This window comes from Branchiostoma belcheri, unplaced genomic scaffold, assembly GCF_001625305.1.
Source record: "Branchiostoma belcheri isolate BF01 breed outbred unplaced genomic scaffold, Haploidv18h27 scaffold85, whole genome shotgun sequence".
Lineage (NCBI taxonomy): Eukaryota > Metazoa > Chordata > Leptocardii > Amphioxiformes > Branchiostomatidae > Branchiostoma > Branchiostoma belcheri.
In genome coordinates, this window is record NW_017804520.1 from 1,410,760 (window position 1) to 1,428,786 (window position 18,027).

At 44.1% G+C, this 18,027-nt stretch overlaps 1 protein-coding gene across 4 annotated transcripts in view; it reads right to left on the reverse strand.

The window, feature by feature from the left end:
- Positions 1–1,395: 1,395 nt before the first annotated feature.
- The window catches only part of LOC109487092 (cysteine sulfinic acid decarboxylase-like), a 29,015-nt gene continuing 12,383 nt past the window's right edge, over positions 1,396–18,027 (reverse strand). For all 4 annotated transcript variants that reach the window (XM_019791068.1, XM_019791066.1, XM_019791067.1 and 1 more), the window contains 11 exons: positions 16,825–16,931; positions 15,367–15,482; positions 5,141–5,220; positions 4,621–4,675; positions 4,158–4,274; positions 3,749–3,892; positions 3,016–3,129; positions 2,637–2,725; positions 2,180–2,234; positions 1,795–1,884; positions 1,396–1,628 (listed from right to left, as the gene is read on the reverse strand). In XM_019791068.1, the coding sequence (XP_019646627.1) occupies positions 1,455–1,628; positions 1,795–1,884; positions 2,180–2,234; positions 2,637–2,725; positions 3,016–3,129; positions 3,749–3,892; positions 4,158–4,274; positions 4,621–4,675; positions 5,141–5,220; positions 15,367–15,482; positions 16,825–16,931 (1,141 nt within the window). In that variant the 3' untranslated portion in view covers positions 1,396–1,454. The remainder of the gene's footprint in view (positions 1,629–1,794; positions 1,885–2,179; positions 2,235–2,636; positions 2,726–3,015; positions 3,130–3,748; positions 3,893–4,157; positions 4,275–4,620; positions 4,676–5,140; positions 5,221–15,366; positions 15,483–16,824; positions 16,932–18,027) is intronic.

An 18,027-nucleotide genomic window follows, 5' to 3' on the forward strand; every position in this document is an offset into this window, starting at 1 on the left:
ATACAGGAGTTGTAAGTTGAGCGGCGAAGTGCGATCGTCGCGGTCTCGGTTCCATTTTGTTAGGTCGGGCTTCCCTCTCCTTCTGATCCAAGCTAGGGTCCGAAAGTCTGTGTGCGCTGGGATTCTGTTCCATTTTGGCTTGGTAGAACCTGAGATACAGATTTTCTCCTCCACTTTTCCGACTTGCTATCGAATCCAGTTTTGAAAAGTCTGCGTTTTCCGCCATGTTGATGTGGAAGTATACACTGAATATAGGGGATGTAATTTTATAGTCATGATTTTGACTATAATAGCATGTCTGATACTTTAAAAGGTATCATCTTTATTGAAAGTTCTTATATAGTGTTTTAAAGTATATCTAATGGTATCTGTGGTCAGATTGAACGTATAACGTTATATCTGTTAACTTTTTTGTATCACCCCTCAAAATAAAGTGTAGTGCGCTGATTATATTTTCCCACTATGCTGTGCGAAAAAGAAGACCACCAGGAAAGCTGTTCTGTGTGTTATTATAGTTTCTTTGGTTATTCTTTGTACTTTTCACAGGTGTTTGACGTCTAGATATAGAGACAACATATCGTGAAAACTTCCTAAATAGTAACGTTATACCTATATAAATCCGTAGGTATGAAATCGTAGATTTGTTTTTGTTTATTCATGCATTTTTGACACCTTGCGGTAAAAATTGTAGCCCTAATATTTCACCATTACCACTTTTCAACAGACAGTTGCTGAGGTTTTTTTTTCCTTTTAATTACCGAGTCATTCCTGAATGAAGCACTTGTTTGACCAAGTTCCATATGGATTTATAAAATTGAAAACTTAACTTACGTATAAAGTGAGTCATAAAACATTTCGAAGCAATTGTTGTACACAAAATTTTCCACACAATATGCAACTGTGAGTTCCGCAATGACATCAACAACAAAACACAAAACTTCGGTTAGGAAACGGGCCTCGATTATAGCACATCCATCTCATTTATTTTATTGCACATCTGTCATATCATATATTGGAATTTCAAGACTTGAGTGTGTCATCACCACGTCTTGTGATTACGTGTTGGAATATAACTGTTAACGTTATAAGTTATATTTAAAAAAAAAGAATTTTAAGGCACAATTGGATATTTTGTGCTGTACTCTTTGGAAAACGTTCAAAACTGAGACCGCAACCGGGCTAGCCTCTACTAGGTTTAGATGCGACTGGAAGGAGTAGAAATTGGCCAAATAGACAGATAACATGGCAGGGGACTTGGTCCGCTAAAGTAGTACAGTTTGCCGCTCTTTAGAGGCCCAACTCCCCTGGCATGTTATCTGTCTATTTGGCCAATTTCTACTCTTTGTAGCCGCTTCCCAAAGCCTGATACAGGCTATAAAAGACTACTAGTATTTGGCCAATTTCTACTCTTTGCAGCCGCCTCCCAAAGCCTGATAGAGGCTATAGAAGACCCTCTACAGGTCCGCTCCAAGACGTTCTATTTCCTCCACAAGGAAGTCCAGGTCCTGACGTGTCGTCTCGCAATTGGCCAGCACCAGACGGAAGAAGTTTGGCACGCCCTCTAGCGGCTGGTACTGCACCATCATGTTGCCCTTCTTGGTCATGCGGTCTTTGATGACTGGTGCCACCTAAAACGTCAGCCAACAGTAACGTTAAGTCGTAACTTTGTCAACCTTTAAATGAAAATACAAACCCCATATGCAACACAGTATTTGATAGAATATCGTATTCTTTCTCCTTTACGTATTACTGAAGGTAACAAAGTCAATGCCAAGAATAATGTAAGAGCCTGACCTGGTCTAGTTTCTGGGTGAATTCTGGTCCCTCCGGTACCCCCTGCAGACTGGGTGGTATGTACCAAAAGCACACGTTGGTACAGTTGGGCTGAAACATAAGGCGAAGACCAAAGTCATAAAGCTAACTATTCCAACACCGACGCCCTATTAGTAAAGAGTACAGTAGTCCTGGAGTTATAAAGACAAAGAGTAGTCACGTCAAGCATAATTTACACAGACATATATCAAACGTTTAGATTTATAGTAAAGCAATTGTGGCTTTTGGTTGATCCTATGATATACCTCAGACAGAGGCAATGTCGCAAGAGCCAATAAGCGAAAAATGCGCTATAATGTTAGCTACAAAGCTTAAGCGCCATGAAAACGTTGGAACATCTGCTTACCCCTGGCAGCACCATCTTAAAATCATTCCTATTGCTGAGCTTGTCATACACGTACCTGGAAAAGGGCAGACAAAAAAAGCAAAACCTTAGCGTTTGCTGATCTACACCTAACAGATCATAATCAACAAGCATCCTTAGAAACAAAAGCTGTACGTAAAATATGAGCCAACTCATTCCCATAGACGTTCTCGGATCTGATATGGCAAGGAGTTTTCGTCGTGAGAGGCCAGCTTTAACTTCCACGTATTCTATAGCTACACGACATTTTATGACGTATTCAAACTCTGTCTTGAAAATAAACAACGGAGAAATGGGTCAAATTGGCAGGTAAGGAAATGTGGCCCAATCGTAGGTAGAAGACAGCCGCAACTATTGGGCAATGTTCACTATTTTTTTCAGCAGCCCCAGGAGCCTGGTAGATAGACACTAGGACAGGTAATAAATAGCCTGTACTGACTGTGCCAGTTCAAAGACGTAGTCCACGTGCTGTTCGAATCCCCTGGTGCCGTGCGCCTTCCAGGACAGCCAGAGTTTCATAGGGTCGGTCTGGTGGTACAAAACAAAAAAAGAGAATAACAATATAGATAACCTTTATTGAACATTCATGCCCTATCGGGCTAAGTACAGGTAAACAGGTATATATACGTTGTAGTACAAATAGGACTACTGATACTAATCTAACTACGCCAGCTCTAAAACTACTTTGAAATTTGAAATGGGTTTGTTTGATACAGGCGCTCAATGATCAAAGCGCACATAAGAAAGATTTTTAAAAAGGCTAGAAAAGACATTTTTCTTTTGCTGATGGGAGAACGGCAGTGTACACTGTTCCTAACCTTTCTGCCACACTGTATGCTCTTGTCGCCGACGTCATAGCTGGCGTCGTAAGAAATCTTGTCCTTCTGGAACAGGTAGGTCGCACCGGACGCGTGGGCCGCTTTCAGGAGACCCTATACGGTAACAGGGATGTCCTTTCTGTAAGTTCTTTATTGCAAGTTCACACCCGAAGGCTAATTGCAAACTGACGAGGGCAATGAGTACAGAATGTATTGAAGCATGGTATAAAACCACGTGGTAACATAAAGTTCAACTTCTACTACTAGTAATCTTTTACCCTGGATGCAAGGTTACCGCGGGGCCTGGCCTTTTCTAATCGGCTCACCAAACAACTAGCCCCCGCGGCCGGTAACACATTCCAGCCGTACAGGGAGTTTTGGCCACCCCGCCAGAGTACTGCGGCCAGGCCCCGTCATCTGGCATCCAGGGTACTAATCTTTCTATCTGTAACTTAAACAGATAACGTAATACGTATATGTGATACAGATACAGCAGAATGTTTGAGAAAAAGAAAACCAACTAGAAAGATTTGCACCTTCGCACATGGCCTGCTCTAAACACATTCATATACATGTTCAGACAGGAATCTAAATCCCTCCTGCTATAAAACTGCAACATGATGTAACCCAACACTAGTTGCCATGGTAATAGACATTCTGGTTCAGGTCAAATAGAGCAAAAACAACATGTTTTCCTTCGTTAAACATAATGACAGAAGACCGGAAGATGTACCTGTTCCCTGGTGACGAAGACAGAGCACTGCAGCGGGAGGGACAGCATCTTGTGCGGGTTCCACAGCAGTGAGTCCGCCCGGTCCACCCCCGACATCAGCCCGCGGTGTCTCCGCGACGTCAGCACCGCACCGCCCCAGGCAGCCTGCCGGAAGGAAGGAATGAGTGAACAAATAAATGAACGAATAAGTGAAGGAAGGAAGGAATGGATGGAGGAATGTACAAGGAGCTGTTACTCAAGCAACTGGATATAGATTCAGACGTTTCAAGTACTTTTCGTCAGTGACTGTGCTTTCTTTATCAATATATAGGATTTAGTGCCACAAGCATTTATATAAGAACGATCCCCGTTGAAAATGATGGTGAACTTGGGCAGTGTCACTGTGGAAGCGACACCTAGCGGTACTCACATCCACGTGCAGCCAGAGCCTGTGTTTCTGGCAGACGTCTGCGATGGCGCCGAGCGGGTCGTACCCGCCAGTCACTGTCGTGCCGCTGGTGGCGTTCACAAAGAAAGGCACGGACCCCTGCAAGGTAAACATAGGTCATCTATATCTGCTGATATTTACAATAAAAAACAACATGCCTCTGCAGTACCAAAGAAAGTTGCTAGGAGCGCCAAGGTTATTTCACTGTGGTTACTTACAACTTGTGACCACAGCATGTCCAGAACAACAAAAAAACGGACAATCCTCTACAGTAGGAACACCACAGGGATACCTAAACCCTAGTCATGTCTTTGACAGGCAAGCACATAACCAATTATCAAATGTCATAAGTTACAATATATTATTAATTTACAGCTTCCCGAAATCATATGTAAACACATCATCAGCTTCGTGACAAAGTTAAGACGACCATGTCTCGTCTTACCTGAGATTTGGCATCTTCGATAGCTTTATCCAGTTCCTTTGGTAACATCTGCCCTCTACCGGAACATACACAAATCACAGCATCAGTACAGTCTCACGAACTGCAGTAATTCATAACCTAGACACCTAGCCGAGGGCGTTAGCCCGTCAGATTTATTGGGGTGCGAAAAATGTCCTGTCAGGGAAGATATTGACCGCCGCGGTTTTGACAGAGCTGCTTCAATCCTGCCCTACTTTCACACAGAAAAATTGTACAGCTGACACCACACCGTTTTATTCCGCCCTTCACCATTCGTTTCAGTACGATAGAGGCGTCTAAAATATACAATATCACAGCGGCCTAATGTCAAACACTCGTCTATCATTAGCTATGAAGATATGGGTCTTCAAAAGCTGGCGAGCACATATACAAAAGCTGAATAAGAGGTCTTCAAAAGTGATTGATGCTCTGTGACCGAGCTATTGAATTTCTGACAACTCCTGTCGTCAGGCCTGATGACGTCAGGCCAAAGGGCACTGACCTTTCGTCACACTTGACCTTGATGACGTTGTCTGTTCCGATCCCAAGAAACCCCGCGCCCTTCGTCATGGAGTAGTGGCTCTGGGGGAGGAAACAGCGCCAAATAAGGACATGTGGTTATGATAGGTGTGCCCTGAAAACAAGTACATCAAAGATTAACAGTTTACAGTTTTATTAAGAAAATCAGCCTCACAGCATGATGAATTGCACTGGTTTGTACAATCATTATGTGGCAAAGCTAGAATCAACATTACATATAAAACGGAGAAAACTCAAGCAAAGCTATACAGAATGTCCCACTATGGGCACTAAAGTAAAAGAACGCCCTAGAACAGTCTTACTGGGTAGAATTGTTATACAAGCGTATGGCCTGGTTCCAGTAATTAGTAACAAGCTTGTGTGTTACGCCGAAGGGTCGTTACACCAGCTACACGACACAGATAACGTTACGGATGGTTCTGACGTCGTCCCGATTTACTTTACAGCCGTCATGAGTGTCTTCAGTGACAATCACGCACGTTAATCTGTACCGACGTCAGCTCCATTCCAGTTCCATTCATGTCAAAGTCAATACAACCCCTTCTCAACGTCTCAAAATACATGTAGTAAACGCCATACAAGCGTCGAGCTTTAGATACTCATTCTCATAGAATTCTGCCACTTGTTTCTGCCATCAAAGTGCCTCTTACATTTTCAGGACGTGTTTACATGCCCAGGACCTCCCTGAAAAGCAGTACCCTGCAACTGTGAGAGCTAGCTACACTGGTAAAAACCCTCGTGAACGATTAAGAGAAAGACTTGTAAATAAGCCTGTCTTTTCTTTCATCCGTGAATAGTTTTATCTTCAGCCTGTCTTTTCTTTTCTTTGCTTTTCTTTTGGAGCATCTGTGTATCTGCTCAATGCCAAATCCAAGTCCATTCCTGTTTTACGACGTGTATTTTACATGCAAATGCGATCCTTGTCAGAACGTATACGGTTTATCTAAAAGAACAGAAGAGCCTTACACGATCTGGCTAGAGCTGGTCAATCGATACATTGATGTACCGGTGAATTCAATGGTCCGCACATGTCTGGATCTTAGATTTTTGGACTGTTGCCCGTTAAGTTAAGCTAGGATCAGTTGTTGTATTTTTTATTTCGAAGTCCGGGATCCCGTCCTGTAGTGACTTCAGGCGGTCTAAGCTGGACATTTCCTAGAACCCCCTCCCCAAAATGCGGCAAGAAAGTTTAGCCTTGTGCGAGATTCTTTTCACACACTGAGGAACGTAATGCAACACAAAGTTGGAGCGCACTCAAGTAGCAAGGACCTACTTTAACGCTACCACTTACACATAACACAAACACATAGATATAAAATCCAATATAAATGAAGTACACAACGTTACAAAGAACAAAGATATTGCAAACGCATGCAAATGCAAGACCAATTCCCCACCCAATGATAAACTGATAGGACACAACAATAAAATGATAGGACGCAATGCAAAATACAAGGAAAAATTATTGTGTGAGATTTACGATGAGTGATCCAGTGTTACGTATCTAGCGACACGGTAAGAGTGGTAAGACCGTATGCTCACTCCGCAAATGGGCGGAAATGTCGCAGCTATCTCCCGCTACCATTACCGGGGACACCCCCTGATAATTTACGTCTGATGCTAAAAACACGCCGACGCCACGTGACGCGCCTGACGCAAACGTAACGTGCGACGTGGGGCGGCAAATGTCGCGTGTGACGCAGGCTTCACTCAGACACGAAGGATACGTCGACTTGTTCTTACCTAGTCTGTAACTGTCTGTAACTGTCTGTCTGTAACTGATGACCAAGGTGTTGCGTGAAGACAAGGAGTAAGAAAGATGGGCATAGATTAAGTGATGAAAGACACGAGAAGATATATTTTAGAACATGCCTTCATAGTACATAGAAGGAGACATATAAGACTAAAAAGGCTTTTCAAACCTACTTTCAACCTCCAATAAATTGTTTTGAAGAGATGTACGAGGAAAGAAAGAAAAAAAGAATGAACATCAATTAATAAGTAGTATACAGCGTTTGATTGAAGTCGCTTGGCTTGGATCCCACAATTTGACGCCAAGTCTGTACCTCATTTTACTCATCATAACCCCCGTAGAGTCCCATCAGTTCAACGTATGGTAAGATGTTCCTTATTCTTCCTCCTATCCACCCTATAAAGTATCAATTAACCCGTCGTTCCACAAACTCTGAAGAGAAGTCCACCTTGGGTCTACAAGTGATTGGTAATTTCGTATACTGATGAAGGCGACAGTGGTCGTTGAAAATTTGATCCTACTGTACCCTTGTGTCGGAATAAAGTTCAGCATTACCAACGATTACTACCAACACAGATGAACTTCCATGATAATTTGACAAAAGAAGTCCACCCGTCTACTCACAGATAGGACAACACAAGTAGAGTACGGTATATTCGCACACCATTCCGACGTCGTGTATAACTATTTATCCCACCATCCTTCCAAACTATCCCCTTGCTATCACATCTGCCATCGTTACGTTCCCTGCCTGGCTGCGGAGTTTGGCAAATTTACGAGAGCATTGCCGTTCGCAAAGCCCCATGCTGCTGCCGGGAGCCCGATAAGGCCCGGGCCTCGCTTGCACGGCGATTACAGATGTGCTGATAGTGTGGCGGAGACGCCCAGCGATAAAACCCAAAACGTGAGCAGAGTGCAGCGCCAGGGAAGGCGTGGCTACGGTCTGAATTTTTTCTCTGTCGGTCTGTTAGAATTAGGGTTAGGTACCTACATTTTGGTACCTCCAAGTACGGAGGTTTTGTTTTCGGTGTGTTCCCCTGTGTTTCCGTAGTTGTTTCCATATGGAAGGCACGTCGAGGACACTGACAGGAAGTTAGATCAAATGTCCCAGAAAAGGTTATCTCATTTCCTGTCCTTAATTTCATGTAAAATGCATGTCTGTTGCCTCATGAGAGCCATTGGAGAAATGCATTCAAAGAATCAGCGAGAAATTTACATTAATGATTAAAAATGAGACATTCGCAAAAACTCTAAATATATCACGGAGGTATGATATCTTCGATTTGTTTTTTTGTTTTTTTAATGATGGTGTTTTCCTTGTGACACACTCCTGACGTCAAAGAAAACTTCACAGCCAAAACAACATTCGTGATACAATCCACCGACGTGACTTGCTTGCAGTGTTAGAACAGGCGCGGCGGTGTCCTAAATCTTTTTTTCTGTGTCTATATCTGTGTTATTTTATTTGCGATGGCAGAATTTTCCTCTTGAAATGTTACTGACTACTACTACTACTACTACTAGATCCATCTTGGGAATCTGGTGCGAGAATTGATAACCCAACACAAAACAGCACTTCTTTGTTGTGGTTGAAGCATACTTATAACAAAGCGTTCGGCTTAGCACCCTGATTGCTACAGGTTTCGTCTTAGAAAATGCTGACTCTGGCGGCCTTGGTTTCGTTATCTGCTTCCCCAATCTTAGCATGCGGATCACATGCTAATGTTTCACGTGCTTGATAGTTTAGCACACAGAAACGGCCATCTATTCAAATTTGGACATTTTCAGACGTTAATAGGTGTGCAGGATCAGTCTACAGATCAGAAATGACTTACATAACGTCAGTGTAGACAGTTTACGTTATGTATCTAGTTATGATGTATGGAAAACACTCGGCATTACACCATTAGAAAATGTCTACGACTGCTGTATTGTAGGTCGTAACTGCAGGCTTAAATTTTCACCCCTGGCTCGTGGATCTAAATGACATAGGAGGAAAAAATCTATTTTGAAAACTCGGCGTTCTTAACTTCTACAGCTGAGTCTTGGTAATGCAGGGGGGTAAGCTATGCGCCCAGACGCGTCGGAGCAAATGCACAGTCACTTGATGCAGCATTTATTGGGCGCATGTTCCGAATACAAGATCGTGATTGTAACGATGTATGCGGGACGGACAGCCAACAATTTGTCTCGGCGAAATCTACAAAAGTACGCATCCTTTAATGTATCCCTGCCGCTGGAATGGATCCCGAATTAAGGGCAATTTTTGCTTCCACTGGCCGTGAAAATCGCCAAATAAAAACGTATCGACGTGAGAATTTGTAGCGTTACACGCCGGATCGACTGCGGTAATCACATCTCTGGGCGCGAGCGGGGAGAAGGCAGCTACCGGTGCACGTCCTGAGTGCTGAAAACCGTGTGACTGTGCATCTCTGCGGACGGTACATCTAACACTAGTCCTTTCGTGTGGGGACGTAAAGCAAGGTCGCCCCGTGTATGGGGGATCTTCAGGCGTTAGCACGTATAAGAACCCAGCACACTTATTTAGAAGAGCAGGCCAATGTGCCTGGTGGAAAGCGTGACGACACCACATTGCACTTCTAGCTAATGAAAAAGCGCCGTTCTTTGCCTCTACTCCACCAGTGCTGTTGCCTCTCCTTGGTGCTGAAATAGTGGTGACTGTGTATTTCCGATGACTGTGCAAGTCCACTAGTGTCTCTCCGATACGCAGACCTTAGTCCGTCCCTTGTTTCCCTCTGTGGCACATCGGGTCGCTCTTTTCGTCTTGTACCTCCTGTTTGTGCTCCTTTCTTAAGTCGACGATACCTTTTGTTATAACTTATGGGGATAGGATAGGTCCATTGTTGGTACGGGGGATGTGGTGAAGCCATTTGCTGCATTTGCTCCCAAACAAATGTCGGCCTTTCTAGGTCTTTCTCCACAAGGGGTACCATATCAGTCCCCCCCCTCTCCCACCGTCTTATGGTTCCTAACTGTGAATCTTTCTTGCTGTTTCCTTTGATTCCTGGTGTGCAAAATCCATCTAAGTCTTTTTTCTCTCATCAACTTTGTCACGTAACTGTCCAAACGACTGTAAAGTCTTAACACGATCACCGTGGATTGATTTGCACGGGGCGTCTCAAATTTCAGACGTCACAAATACCTAACGACCGAGACTGCACACAAGAGCGCCGTGGTACGTGTGTGATTTCTGTATTACAGCTACACTTTTAAAGCTACCATTTGGCAAGGAATTTTGCAAGAATAAACATGTTGTAAATAGCAATATAACTTCCGCTTGAAAAGTTATGTACATTTATACTTTTATGACTATAAAATGTTTTGTAAATCCACTAATATCGGCAATTTGGGAACATTTTGAATACAGATCCCCTTCCGAATCTGGGGCGTAACGTCTTTATACATCATGAATAGAGACGATACAGGTTTATTGGGCAGAAAAAGAAAGGCATGTTGGAGGGTGGAAAGGAATGATGGATGGCGACGTGCAGGAGGTACCAAAATGAAGATGGTCTAGGACGCTGCAGGACACGTTTACCGAAGATTTATAGCAAATAAAACTAATCCTTAGTAAGGAAATTTGATAAATGACTTTTCCTACGACAGCTTGGTCACAAAGGGACGACGGTTTCTTTACTGTCGCACATTTTGGCAGTGCGGGCACGCCGAACACTCGGCATTAGGCCGCAATTCGGACTTTTATTACCGTAATGTGTGTGGAAATGTTATGAAGGAAGGATGCGCTCTGCAAGCTAACCATGCGCACTGCGCCGATTGGGTACAAATCAGAGACGTGTCGTCATCACTTGTGTCCCAGGGGACAGGGACAGATACTGGGAATCCCTCTAAGTTTGGGGAGACTGAATTTTGTGGTAGAGGATGGAGGAGGCATTCGCGGAAGGCACACAGATTACATCAAGCACTAAATGATTTTGTCGCCGGTGGACAAGTCATTGCAATACCCGCGAAAATGAAACCACCGCGAATATGTCAAGACTTACAGTACGTATAAAGGTTATATCATTTGTAAAGTGGGGTAAAAGTTTCTTGTGTGGACAAAATGCGCAAAACGGCTTGTTAGAAAGTGTATAGAGGGGTTTGGAAGAGTTTTCAAGCAAACCCCCGATCCAACAGACATATGGTGTCGTCCTCGGATGAATTTGAGGGCGCCAAGCCTGGCTTCATTTGACAAGATGCCGTCCTGAGGTCCCTCCGAGACTCGGCAATCGGCGCGGAGGAGGTTCTCTCGGATTAGGAGCAATTTCCACGGGCAGAGTAATGCCGTGTGTGCGAGAGGTGCGCGCGGTCCTCGCCCCGGGACACATCCGTCTCAACCCGCGCAGGTCGCACACCCCGCGGGAGACGTTAACGCTGCTTCCCGCCGTTTTATCACCCGTCAGAAGTTTTATCCCGCCAGAGAAGGAAAGGGTGCGTGTCGGCCATTTCTAAGGAGACGGCGCGAGATTTATACCGCCTCACTTCTGGTCAACTTTTATGGCGCTTCGCCTTCTCTCAGAGGAACGACGGGAGAAGATATAACAAACGGCAATCCTCCTCCACATCTGCTCAGGGATTTACGTATTGGCTGAGCTTCGCGTTTAGGCAATAAAACAAGTGCCCCAAACTTACACTGCGAGCTATAGATCTTCCAGCGATCGAAGTAGGCGTCTGGGAAGAGGGATACAAAAGCGTCCCAGTATCCGTCTTCTTAAGTCCTGATAAAGTTAATAACATGCACAGCCACACGCCGCACATTCGGCTCACGCGCGGTTGCCATGGAGATGACGTCATAGATGGACATGTAACGAGGATGTGAGACTAGGGAGATCAATGTGGGGTTGTTACGGACGTGTAAGGCATGTCATTGTGGGGCGACCGGCACTGTATTCCTGACACGGCAGGCTCTGCGCCGAGCGCCCCGGCCAGCTTACGCCCATGGGGGAACGCCGAGAACTGCGAAGCGGCCACCGGAATACGTAATGACCGCGCACACGTGGAGACGCATCCAGAAGAGCCGTCAGGCGGCGGCGGGAAGTTTGGGCGATCATTAGGAGCGAAGCCAAGCCGGAAAACAGGGCGTGACGAGGGGTCTCCATGCCGCATTGATTGGACGGGTGCGTGCGTGCAGGAGGCGGGATGGAGAGCCGGGGATTTTCAAGACACCATCTAAGAACTTCAAAGGAAAGCGAGAAGGATCCGATCTTCTAAGATTTCAGCGTGATGGTTCGCAATTAAGAAGTGAAAACTAGCCGACAGAGGAGAGAGGAGGGATCAGTGCTACAGGAGTACAGGAACAAGCTCGGGCGAAGTTGGTTTCTTTCCAAACTTTGCCACTTTGCGCGCGCCTTTTTTTCGTGAAGGCGACGGTCGGAGTTCCACTTGAAAGCCGCGTTCCCACGCCCCACCGCCTGTGAAATGTGTTGGACAGTTTGACTTTGCTGGGACGGAATGCCAGGAATCACACTTCCCTGGAACGGATTATTGATTTCGTGGTTACTGTGTCCGAAGCTATAGCGTGAGTTGACGCTTGTACCGCTGGATTTTTTTTTGCCGTGGCAACTTTCAACTAGAATGTTGACCTGTGACAGGTTTTCAAACGGACATGTCGTATCTTGAGCCAGTTTGGCTTACTGTAAAAAAATAATTCTATTCACCGGCAATGCATGAGAAAAGGACAGACGCTAGAGCAATGTATGAGGAAACCCCCTAGCTATTTTTTTCAGAAGTGAAGTTAACGGAGGAACATGGCATACAGTCTCGTTCTGCAGACGGCAACCCTTGTAGTAGCGTGACAATCGGGGGAAAGGCAACGGTTGGAATTCGAATTTTTGAACGTCTGATCCAGAAGTACCGATGCTTTGCCACTGAACCACTGCTTTAGTAGGCTTGGTTGATACAAGAGCGTTGCAACTAACAACATGGTAGGAGTGTGAGAAACAGGTTTTTTTAAATTGTTTTAATGATGATCTTTGTATGGATGTGTTGAACCCAGCGGACACACTTTGTATACAGATGTGCGCAATGCGAATGATGCAGATTTCGCATCTTCAGTTGTCAAGGTGACAGAAAGACATTGACAATCTTTGTCACTGACATGATCACGCTTTCTTCCAAGGATAGAGCAAGGACATCTGTGTATAATGTCCTTTTGTAATTGGATAGAGGATTGTTTTCTGAATGGTGTAACGGCACCGTACTATGTTACCCTGTGAATAGAGCGGTGCACAAAGACCGGACACTGCCGGTGCATGTACTGTGGTGAGGTAAGGAGAAAACGCCAAATGTAAAGATTCTGAAAACATCTACTAGTATCTTAAACAGGACTGTGATACAGCATAATAATGATATCTTTACCAAGCAGATGTACGGATATATACATGTAGCTTGTTTGAGTGCGTTTCCGTGAGGCGCCTCCTTCGTCCATTAGGGTTTTGAGGTTTTCGCAAACCTTGTCAAATAATAAACGGATGTATTCAACATCAAGTTGTGAATCTACACGTTTGTTTGCTGTGTATTGCAATCTATAGAATATCTTGGCGTTCAGACGTTAGCCTTGTGTGTTAAACCCCTGCACATTTATCAAGAAGGGCAGGGGTGACCCCATTCGTTTGGCTGAAAACGCGAGCTGTAGCAAAGCCGCACTACGTCTAGACTGAAAAAGTACCATTGCTTCACCTCTGGTTTCCTTCCTACTTCACTAGACTCGTAAGCAGGACTACGTAGTTTATCTTACTGTACGAAACGGCCACAGAAACATGCCAGGCACTTAAGATGTGAACGAGTCAATCCCTTAAAGATGGACCCCAACGTTTTTCCTTATCTAGTCGCCACACTTTCCTCTCCAGACCCAAGGACCAGATAACGGCAGAGTGTCCTGCACATGTGAGATAACCATTCGAGAGATGGGGAGGCCTTGTAACGGGAGTCCGTATCAGGAAAATAGATCTCGTACGGGTCCTAGAATAGCTTTCACCGCACGTATCGTGCGCGGGGAAACTCCTGACACCCTAACCCTGTGAAATATGAAAAACGGTCGGATAGCGTGACGGTCCCGCCCACAGGACCGGAAGCCGCGGTGATTGATGGGACTTCTGGACCGCAGACAGCAGCGGAGAATAGAAACTGGGGGCTATCGTATCCAGAACCGTGTCTATCTAGTTCTATGCCTGAATGGGTTAGAGTTAGGACCAGGCACGGTTCTGGATAGTCTCTCTGTAGCTGTATTCGAGAGCGTAGATTTGCCCTAGGCACGGTTCTGGATACGCGTGGACCGTTCAAAACCGTGCCTGAACATGGTTCCGGATGAAGCACGGTTTTGGAAGCAACAGTGGCTGCGAGGAAGTGATCAGAGAATCGAACTGAACCTAGAATAGGAGGAATGGATACGAGGCTAGTGTCAGGTTGTCTGAAACTTAACATGGCCTTTACGGAGATTTCTTTCCGTATATGAGTTTGTAGCCATAAAAACATCTCTAACAGCTAAATATGTAATGAAATAAACTCTAGCGACGTTATAGGCGTATATAGGAGATGGAGACCTTTACGGAGAGAATGTCTTTCCTCATATGTGTTAGAAAGGAAGTTCTAACTCAAAGTACAACCTTCTGTAATGTTATAAACGTATATAGGAGATGGGGACCTTTTCGGAGAGAATGTTTTTCCTTGTTTGCGTTGGGAAGGAAGCTCTAACTCATCAAGCACAACCTTCTGTGACGTTATAAACGTGCATGGTAGCGCGTAACGTCAGGACAGCGATTGAGTGTGCTACCGGAATGTGCGCTTATGACGGCGTTACCCATCGTGCATAACGTTTTAAGTTGTGTTTTTGTCAGAAGACTCTGAGTGGGAGGAGCCATTACAGATCACACGGAACCGCTGTTACTCCACAAATGACGTCATACGTGACGTCATACCTCACATACGGCCACGAAGACTGCACACTTAATTTCCGCCAAGACAGGGAAATTCGTGTCTTCAAACGTTTTGAATGCCAGAATGCGGACAGATGAACAGCCTACTCTTGTATTAAAAGAACCGTTATTGCAAACGTAGACGGTCGTGACGGAAGTAACTGACATACGAAGACGGAAAAGGACTACATACATAAAAGATCTATACATATTTCTAATGTGTTTTTGAGCAGACAGTATGGTTTAAACACAGATTGTTTAAGAAAATGATATTTCTTCAATTAGATATCCGAACACTATATGTGTTAGAAGGTCTACCTTTTTTCCAGCTCTTCTAGCTCTGATTGGCGGATACGCTTCCGCCAATCAGAGATTAAAGAGCGGAATAGTCGCTCCAAAATGATTTTCTTGAGTCCCCACTGATGAAGTACAAATGGGGTTACATTCGCAGATTAACAAAGCAAGTACGAGGAAAACAAATAAACAAACAAGTAGATGCCGTACCTCCTCTGACGTGAGCAGCACCAGTCTGGGCCCGCTATGCATGCCGGTCTTTTTCAGGTCGGGGAAGTACCTGTGCCTGGCCAGGTTGATACCGTACATGTTCAGTAGAGAACCGCCTGAAAAGTAGCAAATGTAGGAAGATCATTAGCTCCTGGGCGTTCTTTAGAAACAAAAACACCATCTCCATCCCCCCAGCCAGAACAAAAAGACTTCAGAACTCTTTCCTACATCAGTCTATCAGACTCTACAAACAGACGGTATAATACTATAAAACGTGTTATGTCTGGGATGTACAGTTCATATCAGAAGTATACGTATATATTTATGTATATTTGTATGTAACGCAATGTAAAGTTATGTGTTTATTTTGATATAATGATTGTAAATATCAATGTCATTCAGGCAACATTATAATTTTATATGTATGTCTGTAGTGTTGATATGATGATAAAGAATTGATTGAATTGAAAGTCTACATCTTTACTATCATGTCAACAGTATTGTTTCCACGCAATTGTTTTTATTTCAACATTTAAACAGAACAATACATAGTGGTGACACACTTGTAAGCGAAATAGCTTATATCAACGTCACTACTGGACATAAAATAATAATTACAACATAAGACAAAATGAAAGGGGGACGTCCGGTATAGAGAAACAATATCAATAGTTTAGTTTGAGATAAGCTGTGTGATATCTAGTCTAATTCTGGATACAATCCAGTATCGCTACTGATTACTCGTACAACAAATGATATGAAAAGGAAATTAATGAAATCATTGTAGAGGCTGCGGCAAGATGTTATACTGCTGTACAGAAGTATCGAAGTCCGTTCGATGTTGGCATGATTGACTGCAGTGTTTGAATTAGTAACGGGATTAAAGAACACGTCCGCAGGATGAAGTTCATTATCCCACGACACAGCCTGAACCGGCGCGCCATTCGCGTCCTTCGATACGGTATTGATTCTGAGGAAGTTTTAATCACCAGGAACCAACTTCAATGCTTAATCCAGATGGGCTAACGTAGCAGTGGTGCGGTTTAACTTGTTGAAATTCATAATTACTTTAGGTTTATATTGATTGCTCTCAAGTCGGCTTGCTTTGACGTACGTCAAGGAGGTAGGTTCAGATCGTACGCTACGTCGAGGACTGGCGTACGATACGAAGGTACGTTTTTTTCGTACGTCAAAGCCGGCCGATTTACACGCAGGAAAAACAATTGACATACGCAGTTTTCGTAACGTCAGGTGTGAATCAAGTCTTAGGCTCGAGCTCGTCCGTGGCCGAGGTAGACCAATTTGTAAGGACTATATATTGAGGGGAACAATAGGTACAAAATGTGTCTGGGTGAATACATAGATATTACACTTGCCTATGATTTCCCATAGTGTATCTCAACCCAGTGTCCCGCCCTCCCACCTTAGACATCTCTGTACTATCTATTTCCGGTTTACCTGCTCCCATAAGGCCATCTCCCGCGGACCAGCCAATCAGGCTGCAGACCTTCCTGACCACTTCCTGTTCCATCAGCACGAAGACGGGAGCCGCCTCATAGGTATGCCTAGCAGGAAGGAAGACATGTACAAAATCATAAGAATACATCAACAACGAAAAAAGACCCCTGCAGATCCAGGAAAGCTGCTAGGAGGCTCAAACGTATCAACATTTCTTTCTTCTTTCACAGGTATCTGGCACCCCAAAAATATGAGGATAGCATGTCCTGAATATGAGGTACATAACCTCCGAACGCTCTGCTGCAGTGCTGTAGAGGGACGCTAGGAGGTCAATAATCGACATTACTCCTTATTTTTCCAATACCTTCCCGCATACCAAATACCATTCAGGTACATCCATAGCTTCCAGAGTTATCCCTATAGCTGCAAACGGCACTGAAAACATACTTGGCGAAGGTATTAAGGCTGATTAAGTATTGTATATAGATATACATCAAGCAAGCATGCTAAGACCGTGGGGAATTAATTATTTGAATAAAAAATCTTCTTCTCAGAAAAACTCAAGATCAATTATGTTATTTCTGGAATTGGAATCAATCTATTACATGCAAGTTATTAGGCCATACAAATAAATAACGTCTTAAATGGATAACGCTGCTCTGAAAGCAAACTAACGAATCACTCTTCTCTTTCTGCTAATTTGAGAGCTCTAGGAAGGATCTTCTCTTCTCTAGTTTTCATTCCTTTTTTTATCTAGTTATACCCCAATTAAAACGGATAAGTCTCCATTGAAAAAGCTATAAAAAGACAAAAGTTAAAACCCTTATTTCTCCCGTACATTTTTCCTTTTTAGTTATACCCCAATTAAAAACGGGAGGGTTGGCACTATCAATCTTATAGAGTAAAAAGACGCAAAGACGCAACATTTTTGCTGTCAAATTCCGTCAATTGACGGGAAAACGGGCGCTGGCTGGAACCCTGAAATTTTGGATGCAGTGTCGTGGACGGATATAGCCTGGGTTCCATCCGTTTTGCAACGGGGCTCCTTGCACTCGCTACCCCGAATTAAACGTATGGCTCCCAGGCTAGGACGTACATGGGCGTACGTATGTGGGGAAAAACAACCTTGTGCGCCGGCAATTGAAACACGTGGGCGACGTTTGGGAAATCACTAGGCAAACAGCAATTATATTATGTACTTCT